This window comes from Centruroides sculpturatus, unplaced genomic scaffold (assembly GCF_000671375.1).
Source record: "Centruroides sculpturatus isolate CEXI.00-Female unplaced genomic scaffold, Cexi_2.0 scaffold804, whole genome shotgun sequence".
In the NCBI taxonomy this organism is placed as follows: Eukaryota; Metazoa; Arthropoda; class Arachnida; order Scorpiones; family Buthidae; genus Centruroides; species Centruroides sculpturatus.
This window is the reverse complement of record NW_019385046.1, coordinates 142,971-156,807: the sequence shown is the minus strand read 5'-3', so window position 1 is coordinate 156,807 and position 13,837 is coordinate 142,971. Positions and strand designations below refer to the sequence as shown.

General features: G+C 35.2%; 1 protein-coding gene across 1 annotated transcript; it reads right to left on the bottom strand.

The window, feature by feature from the left end:
- Positions 1–335: 335 nt before the first annotated feature.
- Positions 336–12,813, bottom strand: LOC111633859 (sterile alpha and TIR motif-containing protein 1-like). The gene is made up of 17 exons (XM_023378495.1): positions 12,415–12,813; positions 11,666–11,940; positions 11,138–11,442; positions 10,913–11,071; positions 10,416–10,843; positions 10,204–10,348; positions 9,870–10,133; positions 9,636–9,751; positions 7,325–7,429; positions 3,972–5,807; positions 3,659–3,835; positions 3,462–3,586; positions 2,760–2,995; positions 2,300–2,399; positions 2,028–2,217; positions 1,819–1,940; positions 336–1,117 (listed from the first exon to the last, which is right to left on the bottom strand). The coding sequence occupies exons 1-17, from the start codon at positions 12,490–12,492 to the stop codon at positions 892–894; spliced, it is 4,887 nt and encodes a 1,628-aa protein (XP_023234263.1). The 5' UTR covers positions 12,493–12,813; the 3' UTR covers positions 336–891.
- Positions 12,814–13,837: the final 1,024 nt, after the last annotated feature.

Genomic DNA, 13,837 nt, shown 5'->3' with positions numbered 1-13,837 from the left:
CATTGTGAAGATGTCACAATAATTTTTGCTCGTTTTGTAATGCTTTTCTTTTTGATTTAAGAGAAGAGTTGAAAAATGTATTTGCTTTACCCTATCCTCTTCGTTTCAGTTTTATTGGTATATTAGAAAAATCATCTGAATAAAAATAAATAAGACTAAAAATTATCAGTGAAGATGATTTGTTTACGATTAAGGGAAATGTTCTCTATCCCTCAACATTATGCCAAATACAGTACGTTCCTGTATAAATCTTGACCACGATTTGCAGAATATTTAAACAGTTCTGTCATTTCGAGCGACGATTTTCTTGAATAAAGAATTTTAAATTCCATGATAACGAACTTTTTTGTTAGCTCACAATATATATATCTTCCCGGCAAAATATAGCTAATTCTATCATATACACCAATCAATCAATCTCTGCATTGAATCAATGCAGAGATTGATTGAAAATGCAGAACTTGCTTTTCATTTATAATCAGAAAAGAGAAAATCTTCAAGGTCTTCAACAATACTTAAGTACAGTATAATTAGAACTTGTAAATGCTATTTAAATGTTTTAAAATCCACAATTTTGCTAAGATTATTGTAAGTGTAAGTGATTGAAATTATACTCGAAACGTATAAATACATATAACACAGAATGAAGATAGTTATATATGAACTTTATTTCACAATTCTCCATTTAAGAAACAAATCGTTTAATAATTTATTTACAAAATTATCCTACAAAAAAGACGCATAAGTATCAATAACAATTGTTATTTACAATAAAATAAAAATCCTGCATCCTGCTCGGAGATTTACATCTTTATATTTAACAATTCGAATAACGTTTATATTAAACAATTACTTTAAAAACTTTCACCTCGGATATGTTTTACATTGTTGTTAATGAGAACAATCCGAGCAACTCTGCGCTTCCCTTTCGCCGCTATCGCTACTGCTGCTCCTGTTATAAATTGGCACGCGCGATATATTTGTACTAGGTGTACCGGGTGTTCCGGGTCCCACTCCTAAGTTTCTCCCTACCAGTCCGTCCATCCTATAATTAGTATCCCCTCTCATGAAACGTTCTAATTTATCCACGCAGGCATCCTGATAATCGTGAATCCATCTGAAAATGTTATAACAATTTTATAAAAATTATGCTACATATTGATTTATGCAAAGTCACTTAACATCCCTGCTACAGAATGTAGAATGTACTCAAAGTCAATTCGCTCATGTCAGGAACACATTAGACCAAGGGAAAAACAGATTGATGTGTTACACGCATGACTGCCATCTTGAATGTAACTCCGAAACTGTAAATGGGAAGGGGGTCATTTGGGGTCAGAATTTCACAAGGAATTGATTGCTGAAAGATTTTATTGACCTACCTCGAACGGTTACAGAGTTATGCACGTTACATGATACGTAGCAGGAGTGTTAAGTGACTTTCTTTCCCATGCTGTGTATTCATCTTAACGTTTCTGTTCTATTCTGGGTCAGATTTACGTATAAGGTAAACAGACTAATAGCATAGGTTTCACGCTATACGAGTATATTTGAGGCTTCACGCCTTTAAATTTATTATTTTGCGCGGCAGAACCATTTTTGTGTTAAAGCTTAGGTATTATGCTGCGAGGACACTTTAGGGCCTCGTCTTACAATGACATATTTTAGGACTCACACACACATTTCAGTATCATACGAATTATTATTTACTAGAGAGAAAGAAACCCTGTGTGTGTTACAGTTTTAGGACCATAATGAGATTAAATCCGAACCTTGTTTTATCATATAGGATATAAAATAAAAAAGTAGAATCCTTACCTGATGCCATTGAAATAACAAACTGCTCGGATGTCATCTGGTAACGTTTCTGATTCAGGCCACTGGAAATTATCCAAAATTGGAATTATATTACATTTACTCTGGAGCGCTTCCAAGATTTCCTGTGTAGAATGAAAACATCGCTACTTCAACACGTAAGAATTTTAAATGAATAATAAAACAAAGAGGGACATAAATCCAAACCGTACTCTGTGCACCCAATCTTTGCACTCCCTGTCCCCTAAACAGCGATCCAACGCGCTGGGAGTCAGCACCAGAATAAAATGTTTTGCTTGGCGAATACTGTTTAAGAGATTGTTATCGAATTTCCCGGCTTCTAAACGTTCAACATCCAAAAATACTGAAAATCCCCGCAATTGCAGATGTACCTTTAAAAGACTATCAAAAAAAGAAATATATATATATATATGACAGAAGTTCTTAGTAACACTCACATATTAAATTCGTCACGTCCTGCTACCTGGCTAATTGAGAACCGTTGGATCTTCTGTAACTAACAAACACGTCTAGACACTTATTATCAGTTTCTGTCTCCTCGATTTCTGTCATTCGAGCTAAATCTGAAATTAGTAACAATTACTCACATTGTTTACAATATTAAATAGAGTTATAAATAATACACTCGTGATCTTCTGGTGGTGGGGATTGAATATTTCAATATGTGTGCCTCAACTTCGGTCGATCCTAACCTTTTGAGTCTCTGTGCTGGATGATCTCTCCAACACAGTCTATTAATATTGATACTGATTAATTCTAACAAAGTGTAGATAAACAAAACAGTCACTGTAGAATATGTACAATTAACTTTGGCAAAGAAGCAGTCTGACATTCTTGATACTATTTTCATGACCACCCACAGAAAAACACAATCTAAGATACCACTAATAGATTATTACGCTACGCTTTTGTAATGTTCTCACCTTTAATAGCGTGCCCGATTCTCAATCTGTGTATGCTGTTTTCCACGCCACAATCCAGAGCTAGTTGTTCTTCTGTCAAATAGCGAAGAGTGTCTTTCTGTACTCCACAGTGCAGCATTTGATAGGTGTATTGTGAAAATTCCTGTCCGAAACCTTGTAAAAGTTGATTCAGATTTGTTGTGTCGCAAGAAGTGTAATCTGCCATTTGTTTTAGACGATTGAGTTCGCGAAGGAACCTGAAAATTACAAAAAAATTTGAGTAATTTTTGGCTCGCGCTTTGAGGATACGGGTCATTGACGTTCTTCGCGAATATTCCTTTCCACGTGCTTTGCCAAAACGTTAAATATTTTTTTATAAACTTTATCTATAAAATTCTAGAATAAATCATATTCATCTCATTAATGCTCGAGGTCGTTAGAAATATACACTAAGAGAAAAATTAATTTCGTGCGAGAGAAGTGCGTCCTCGTTATTAATGAACTACGGATGTAACTTTATTCTTAACTGAGAACGACCTCCAGACGGTCGTCCTACTTTGAAGATGTTTTTCTTTGGCATCTAAAAAACACGTTCGACGTTTGTTTAGAAAAATGAAGTTAAAAAACTTTCAATGAGCTGTTTCATTACGGAACTATTTTTTTTTTCTTTAGTATTACAAACATCTGAGTTAGAAGGTCCCGTATTAAAAAAAGTTAAAGTACCTTCTTCTTAAAATCCCGTTAGTTATTCCTATGTCGTCTCTTAGCATAGATTCTGTTAATTGTAAAAGTAAATCTCCGTCTACTCTACTGGTGCTGAACGTTTGACAATAGGGAGAGAATCCTATCTGTAAGCAAACTTCAGTTGTTAATGAATTGGTTTATTTATTTCGGTCCAGTTTCATTATTATATAAATTACCTGTTTCACCCATTCTCTCACGTCTTCTACTGTCCATAGAGGTACCTGTTGGGAAAGTTTATGAGGTACTTCTTCTCCTATTAACTGCAATGCCTGCGCCGCAAATTTAGAGGCAATGGCGTTGGGAGAGCTGGCCACTTTTTTCAATGCTTCGATTGCACCTATTTCGTGAAAAACCTGGAAAAAAGTTTGTTTCCTTGCATTTTAATTCTATAAATGTGCCGTTGCTTAATGTTGCTGCGGTTTTTATTCAAATTTATTAGTTTATATCACATATTTGTGTGTCAAATTGTTCAGAAGGTGGCATACTTACACCAGTATTTCCTTGTTTCTTCTTAATGCCAGCTTCCATGGCAAAATGGAATGCCGCCAAACTTCTAGCTTCCTCTCGCTTGCTGTTGAGCACCGGTACCAGTCGAAGCAACCAATTTTTTGATTGTCCTAGAATGTGGGCAACCGCACTCTTTGAGAATTCTTGAGGGCTGTGACTTATTACAAATGGTTCGACCAGATCCAAAGTTCCCGATCTGAGAACTGCCGCTTCGATTTCTTTGTTGGCCACCAAAACGGCAATAGCTAGACACGCGTAATACTTGATATTGTCGTCTTGGTGAAAAGCTAAAGGAAATAACCAGACAGGAACTTTATGTTTGATCATTGCTTGTTGATTTTCCGGTCCACCGTATAGCGACAAATTGGCTAATGCCGTGGCACAATGCCTCAACGTTTCTATGTCGGATGTACGACAATCGAAAAGAATGGCTTTCAATCCTCCCATTCTTATCACGTCACTGCACGTTGCTTCCGAATGTTTAAATAAGTGTTCCAATATACCTGTACCCACGCGAGACTGTGCCACGGAATTCTCTGTGCTGCAGGCGCAGGCCGCATTAACTACCTGTTCTAATCCGTTTTCTACAATGTAAGCTCTGTTTTCTGTAGAAAAGCATTGTTCTAGTAATTGCGTACTAGAAAATTTCAAATCCGAGTTATCGGAAGTGCAGTTATTAATTAGAATATCCAAACCTCCGGTGTTTCTTAATATGTTGCACATGTTGGAACCCAAATCGTTTCCGTGATTCGGTATAGCCCAAGCTCTCTTCACTATGTCGTAAATGGCAGTTATGAGAGAGGTGGCCTCCTCGTTCGTGGCGTTTTTCAATCGATCGATACAAGAATACATCCTATTATTGAATCGTTTCATGACGTTTTGAACTTCCATGACCGAAGTCGGACTCTTTAAAATTTGAAAATCTTCTTCTACTCCTTCGATGGCGAGTTTGCTGTTTGTGGGTAAAGCGAACGTTTCTTGACTTCCCATATTATAATTCAGAGAAGAGATACCAGAGAAATCACTCTGACTAGACATGGACGATTGTCTCATTTCTTTAGAAGTAATTATAAACTTCGAAGACAGATTTCTTTCTGTAAAGACGTCCTGTTTGGCCATCGATAACTTCTCTGCACTGAAATCGTCGGTTGACATTCTAACCGCAGAGGCCATGGCAGTTCTTTGTTGTTGTTGTACGATATCCCCCGTCTTCAATTGTTTCTGATCTTGTCTAACGGCGGCCATTTTTTCCGCACTGATACCATCCATATCTAACACTTCTTTTATTGCTGCAGCAGCGTGTTTTTCTTCGTAACTAACATCACCCGCTTGAACACGCTTCAGTTCTTTATTAGTAGCCGCCATCTTTTCCGACGTATAGTTATCACCCGTTACCTTCACTTTAGCAGCTGACGTTACGCGTTTCTGTTCGAATTTCACTTCTTGGGGCTGTTCTTCCAACGAATCGTCAACGGAAAAGCCTCTTTGAGTTAGCATCTTCATTCTAGAATCGCTAGTACTGCTACTGCTACTACTGGTAACGCTGACACTTCTGGAATAGTTGCGGTTCTCGTGAAAGGATTCATTCTGTTCTTGAACAATTTGAGCCTTTTTACTCAACACAGAACTACTGGACGAGCTGCTACTCTTCATAATTTGAGACTTTTCGGAACTCGACGTGTAAGCTGATGACGAGGTAATAGATGATGCGCTATTCAATTTATTCATTAGTGATTTTTTATTAAAATTCTCAACTACCGACGAAATACTTCCATTCGAAGGTAAGAATCGATGCTCTTCCAGAGATAAATCTGACATCTGCAACAAAAAAAAAAAAACTTATGAGAAAAGCTGCGTACGAAAAAGAAGAAAGGGGGAGAATATTAGTGGCAAAGTATGCGACGGGTTGAAAAAACAGAAGGACAAAAAAAGAGCAGACATCGATAAACTCCCGGCCAGACTCAAAAAAAGTTATCTAGAATAGACTTCATACGTGACTCTCCTTTCAAGAATAATCAACTTTTCAACTGTAACTCACAAGAAGCCAATTTTTACTATATAGGCCTACAGTGGCCCGACTAAATTTTTATTTATTTTGTATCCAGTCGTACTATCTGAACGTGCCAAAACGGTACAATCGATAGAAAAAACACCTTGTTCATAACTTATTTTACCAGTATGATTCATATTCACAAGTACAACGTGGTTAACTGACTTTTGGGCTATCTATACAGATCTAAAACACTTGCATAAATTTCGATTAACCCGTAATTATCACATTAGTTAATTACTAGAATTAAAATTAATTACTAACACGAATTAATTAAAGGTAAACGATGACAATGTAAACAAACCTCATTGGGGGACGAATCGTCGCCATCTCCAGCCATATTTTTCTTTATTTATGAAAAAAAAAGAGACATCGAAATGAAGTTATTTTTATATTACGTAAACAAGGGAGACACTTGTTTCGCTCGACATGATATTCCACTATCGTCTGACGCTGGCGTGAAAGAGTTTGAACATTTCCCCCCTTTTATCCAATAAAGAGTCTCAGAAAGAGTCACGTGAGAACAAGAAAGAAGGAGGGCGAAAGTACAATTCGTCATTTAGTTTTATCTGGGAACCGAGATAAATGCAGTTTTCTTTCTAGTCAAAACATTAAAATATCCGTTTACTTGACGGTAAGTGTTTCGATATTCGTAGCACTTTTTTCTTTCTCCGACTGTAGGAAATTGTTAAAATCGTCACTAAAGTAAATTACTCTCCTTATCCGTCGCTCTATTTTAATATAACTTAAAAGTTATATACGTCCCCTCACGTATGTTTGTTATTTTAGTATGAGAGTTCAAAGAAAAGAATGTAAAATGATAAAAATAAAGGAAACTATATATAGATCCAGTCACGCGATCGGTATTACTTTTTCTAAAATGTAACTTTCTAACAAGTACCGAGACTTAAAAAACCTAACTCCTATTGTTCCTACTGGAGGGCCTTTAATAAATGCCCCTAGATAAACACGCGGAATTATAGCGTGATCTTAGTAACAAGGCTGGATTTACAAATAACCCATACAAGCTACTACAGCTTGGGCCTAGTGCCGTGTTAAAGGCCTCACGCATGAAATTTATTAATATTTTATGAAAATCTTCTTCCATAGTGATGGGAGAAGAACCTCAAATAGCCGTAACAAGTTTAAATACGCCGTACTTGGTAAAAATGAATATAAAATCTTAATCACTCGAACACTGTACAGGAGTAATTTACGTTCTTAATGTAATTAAAACCTTGAGAAACGCTAGTAGACGAGTGACAATTGGAATTTATGTACTTACTTGGTTACGAAGACGCTCCGTTCCTTCATCAATAACTTGTGGAGAAAGAAGTGTTAACGAGGGTGATGTTAGTGGATTATCTGGAGTTTTCTGTGGATGAACCGTCTACAGCAGTCTCTCCACTTGTTATTTTTAACGCGTGACTCATTCGTTCGAGTGGAAGATGTTACTCTAACGAAATCGGGCATGCTCACTTTTCTGACGACGAAATTTCTTGAAAGGAATTGTTCCCCCTGTTACTCACTTTAACTATTTTACGTACGACGAATACTTCGAATAGAATTGTGATGTGATCTTTCGAGTGTCGAAATCCGGATTTTGGGCCAAGGTCCTTTCGAAGTCGATTCAATTGTTATATATTTCGTAATTTACTACTTTATACAATACTAATAATATTTTGTATTATTTCTTCTGGTTATATTTATGGTATTATATATATATATATAAAGTCACACTGGCTGTTTGTACGGTCGTAAACGTAGTAAATCGTCACGTTATTAAGATGGTTTCAAGGCCAAGAGACGTTTTCTCAATCAGGAAGTGGGGAGGAGGACCTCCTTATTACTGTCTTACTGTGTATATGAATGGAGTCCGCCCTATCCTTTTGTGGAGTCCATCGTATGTTTCCAAGTTTGAATGTAAAAAATACTTTTTTTTATTGATGTAAATAAATAAACAACATCACTTCTGTTTAACAAATACACCGATGTATCGATATCTGTTACTATACTTAGAAAGTAACTTTAAAATTAATAATTGTAATTTTATTTATATTTTTTATAATTTTTATGATGTATTAAATTTATTTTTTAATAAAATATCTGGATTTATTTAATTTTTAAAATAATCAACAATGATTAAAATGAGTTTAATCTTCCTTAAAAACAGAATTATGTTTATAGTCTAATTATTCAAGGTTGTCGATATATTTTCAAACTTTTATTATAATTAAACTATTTGTAACTATTCATTTGAGTTTACTTTTATATAGGTCCTCACAAAGGGGAGCCATTTGGTTCGAATCTCACATTTCAGGGCCCCAAAAAATCATCTGTTACAAATTACTCATTCCATTACATTTCTTGTATAAAAATGCCATTTATTTTTGTCATATTCTGTTACTTAAACATATTGGAGTGTGAGAGGCCAGGACTTCTCTCAACATCTGAAAGTTTCTGCTTTTATGAAACGTTATTTCGCTTCTTATTCGTAGATTTTGTCTATGTAACGAAGCTACAATAAAGTTTGTAGAACACTAGGGCATCCTTTAAATGCGCAAATGTTCAATTATAAAATGGATTTAGGTATATTTAAATATAAATTTTAAACTGAGCGGTCCTTTGGAATATTAAACATATAAATTTATAAGGACATCCGCACTAAATAGACATTTGTAGGAGAATTTTTTATTATTTATCTTTCTTAGAAGGCTGTAAAAATGCATTTTGAGTTACCCTTCTCGGGCCCCCCTGTACTGTATGATTTAGGTCTATAATTCTTTGCATTATACTATATAAGGTTTAATAATAGGTATAGGCCTACTGTATAATTAACCTTGTATAGCATGTACTGTTTTATACAAAGTGAACTGCCTCTAATTCATTATTTTAGTTTTAATATTAAACATTTAATATATTCGAAATTTCCTGTATTTTAGCAATAAAAGTAATCAGAATTGTACGAATTTAGCTTTAGAAATTTTAATTTTTCGTTCAGTTTTATAATACTATTTTACTCGAAGAATCTCATTAACTTATTTAACTTATTCATTTAAAAGAAATAAATGCAACCCACGCAATTAAATTAAGTGCTAAAGCTGCATTCGAGTACGAATTACATAAGATTTATTAAAATGTGCAGAGGGAGTAGAAATTAAATTATCAAATGAATTACATTTATTACGTAATGCACATTATATTTCATTCAGAAATTTATTGAAAAGTACATAGATAATTAAAATTTGATACATATTGAATTTAGACCGCTAAAAATGCAAATAACAATGAGAAAGTCATCGTATTATGGATAGCATTCCAGCAATTTAGAGTATACGAATGTCATTAGTAATTGAACGGTGTTAAATTCCATATTCAATTCAGTTTCAATTAAGCTTTCACAACATGCAACAAGCTTCCAAGAGTATAGCTCAAGATTCTTCGATACACAATAATTAATTTATTTAAACTTTAAACAAATTGCTGGATATCGGATTTGTCTTAACCAGGGCACCGGCTTTAATAAACGTTGACCTAGAGTTCAAATGTCCGCATCGCTTTTCATATTTCTTGGCGATTTAATTCAGAATTCAGACAGAAGTTTGGCATTGTAACCAATGTGAGGCCGATGGTTGAGGAAATTTAGAATCTACTATGATATCGTTATTATTAAATCTCCAGTAATCTTTTCCTTTAAAAAAATAGGATTGACCTAACAAAAAAATATAAAATTTTACTAGAACTATTTTAAAAATTTAATATACAGGGTAGCTCAAATGTCATTTAACCGAGTTAATTGGGCCACCATATATTTGAATGTGTTTAATTACCGTCTCTCCAAGTGAAGGCGCAATCCAAGTTACTCGGCACGCCTCGCCACCTGTGAATGGGACGAGGATAACCGAAATCCATGGTTTTGTTCGCTTCGTCGTAACGCCAATATTGGTTTCCACTAAACAGATAGGTCCTACCGTTCTTACCCCAAACCAAAGCAGCATCGATGTAATCTATATCTTCCGGCAATCCTAGCTGCCAAAGTGCTAGTGGACTCTTTTCTGTGAACTTGTTTCCGGTGAACTCCCAAAAGTATTTGCCTGAGGACACAATATTCAGATAAATAGTTGTCCCGACAAATTGCTAGTGATTACTATTTATAAGACTTACCCGTGAAGAAAATAATATAGTGATCTGTTGGCCTTTCGTACACTGCATCAATTCTCTTGATAGACAGAGGAAAGTAAAACAGAAAATGAAATGGTACGGGAAGTCCTCGAGGTACTACACCACGATCCTGTAACCTCCACATGTACTGCAAATAACAATATATAAACGCTTCGAGATAATTTTAATTGCCGGCAAATGAAGATTTTACTTACTGGACCTTTAAAAATAAATAATTCGTTTCTAATTAGGGTTATGGCGTCAAACGATCCTTCGCATCCGTTCACAGACTTTGTACGATTGGTACGATTTCTGTCTTTCTCTTTTTCTTTCCTCTTCTTTTCTTCTTCCGTTTCGTCGTCATCTGTCAATGGTTCTTCCGTACTTACGCTCGGTGAAGTACTTTGCGGAAAATATGTTGCCGAATGGTCATCTTGCGCTTCGTAATCCTCCGTTGTACTCGAATATTTTGAAGTGGTAAAGATGGGAATATCGTTGCTTGATACAGACGATTCTGCGGTGAACGTTGGAGAAGTGACTGGCGATTCTGTAGTAGCGGCAGTAGTAACCGTAGATAATTCTATCGTAGTTTCAGTTTCAAACGTGTCTGTTTTTAATGTATCTTCGAACTTCCCGTTAACGACTGAAAAATTATTTAAAATTAGCATTTTTCTTTACAATTTCGTTGTAAACTTTGCTGTTTATGACTTACTGTACATTTGGTACATAGCTAGAACGTCGTCGTAATCCAGCATAAAATTTGGATTGTATCCCTTGTAGTAAGGGAACATAATGGATCCAGAAACGGTGGAGTGTGCCAAACCTAAGCTGTGCCCTAATTCGTGTACGGCGACCGTATAAAAGTCGTAGCCTGTAAGAAAATGATAAATTTGTTAATTGTTGTAATTACGTTATTCCAAGACGAAAAGCTTCTTACGTAATCCATCGTTATCCTTTTCTCCTTTGGATCCGTCGATCCAGATTTCATCGTCGTCAAAATGAACGTCGCCTCCGTACGGTCCATGTTCGTAAGGGAAGAAAGCGTGTGCTAGAATGTTTCCCGGGCCATCGAAGGGGTATCCATCTCCGTGAGAACCTCTTCCGAAAGCTATGATGATGTCAGCGTTCATGCTGTTCTTATGCACGAAACGAAGCGGAGTAATGCTCGACCATACCTTGAAAGACTTTTCAATCTTCTCCTTTGCTACATCCGGTCCTAAATCTGCCGGCCAATTGGCTAGACTTTCATAAAGAATTTTAATTTAAAATTTTTTTAAAAGGTAACGTGTAAATAGTGGCACAAAAGTCAGTTAACCTAAATTGCCATCTAATTCAAAATGGGAATCTTCTAAATGCTTTAAAAGTTCACTTTAGGATTCGCATTTACAAATGTATTTGGAGAACGCGAAACAAAACACGGTTAACTGAGTTTTGGTCAGCTTGTATAATTACAATTGTAACTCACAAGTAAGTGACAGTTTTAGTTTTCCACCCTTCCGCACCTATTACGTAGCGTTTGGTTCTGTTGGAAGTGTGTTTGTCTTCCCTGAATACGTCGCGTACCCCACAACGGGGTGCGTTGAGGAGTGCTAAAGTTTTATCGTCGGCTATACCAGTTTCGGGCAGACCACCGTACTTCTGCATCTGACGAATGGCTTTTTTGAAACTTTCTTCGGTGTACAGAGCATCGGTATCGGGTCCAGCGTCGATGAGGTAGCCATATTGTTTCATAAAATTTACCTGCAAAAAATGTACCTTTTGCACTCGATTGTTTGAAAACACGATAAATTAGATGAAACAAGAATGTAGATCTATTCTAAACATTGGAAAACATCAAGGAATATAAAATAATTTGAAGCTCAATTAACAATTTATTAATACAAAGAACTGTTTCAGAAACAAGGATGAAGTAATTACTCTTTGTCTGGTCAACCACTTGATGTCTGTTTAGACGAGTTAAGTAAGTTCTGAGAATTTTGTCACAATGGAACTTAGTACATGGTTCTTCGAATACAAAACTTTGGGTTTACATTTATATATGAAATTATGAAGAACATTAAAATTGAATTAAATTCTTTCTTTGTAAAATAACTGACAATTCAGAAAGCATTACACATAGCGATCTTAATTGGTCTCTAAACCGAAGTCTCTATTTTGAGTTTGTTATATAATGATTAATACGTAATTTGTTACATAACGAGATAATAAACTTACCATTTCTTTGGGTGCGTGTTGCGAAAGGGGAGCGGCAGAAACTGTGCAAAACAAGTGGAGAAACAGGAACGTCCACATGACGAGCGAAGAGTTGTTATTAATGTTGTGGTGACGAAAGGATCTCCTTTATTTTAAAACCTTCGAAACGAAATTCGGAGAAAGACGGTGAATAGCCAGCATCTAACTCGATATTTACAGATCCGGTTTAGTCACGTGTCACCGATCTCTTGTCCTTTGACATCTTCCTTCCTGTGATGTCATAGCCGTCGAATTAATTTGTACTCTCCCTCGGAAATTGAAGAGAATATGTCGAGCATCTGATCGTTTCTCCTCATAAAAAATACACAAAACATTTAAAAACAAAATTTAATGCACGTGCTTAATTTCGATCCATAAAAATAAAAGTAAATAAAGCATCGGTGTAATTCATTGCCGAGTTATTTCTAAAAATAGTTTATATTAATAATTTTGGCTGAAATTTCGTGTCAAAAATAGTGTTGTTGGATTTTTTTAATATTATGGGTAATACTTTTGTTTAGGAGCCAATTCTAATAATAAATCTACATTTATATATCTATATGTATGTATGTATGTGTGTGTGCGTGTGTATGTAATCATAGTCATAGTCTTATTTGTAAATAGACTTACATTGCACTTATATAAATGTATACGCTGTACACACCCATTTACATTATTCGATATTCCTCAATATTTATTTTCAGATTTTCATTCTTTAGTGCAAGTCTTTATTCTTGTTCCATCAGTAAGTTTAGTACAGTCCTTTAATATAAGCCTCTATTCTCTTTTCATCTGTAGGCCTATATTTATTCTTGTTCCGTCTAGTTTATATATAATCTTGTTTGTAAATAGGCTTATACTAACGCTGTCGTTGTTATAGTACACACGTTATTACTCGAAGTTGTTTAGAAAAACCCAAACGAAAATATTTAGAATGAGATTAACCCATTCATAAAGAGAACACGTCATCTTTTGGTTTTACGGATTCCGCTGTAACTTAACAAACGCGATTAAAATCAGCATTATCATTGCCTTCCGTAAAAATGTGTTCTAATTTAAATCATAAACTATGATTAGACCTTATATTAATATACTGTAAGAATATATAAGTTTATTTAATATTATATCTCATTTGTTGATTTCTTCTGTCATAATTTAAAATGTAGTCAAGTTGTACTGTCATTTAGATGACTGTTTAGGAGCAAAACTTCGTTCAAATAATGTCGGGAGGGTAAAAAATTGTTAAATTAATTGTTTTATAATTTTGCTTTTGGTAATTGTTGAGCTATCGAAGGTGACTAAGGTGATACGATATAATTACATTAATTCGAAATAACAACAAAAAAAATCAAAATTAGGGGAGATCGGGGCAACTTCGGCATGCGGGGCAAGTTTGTCAAGCGCT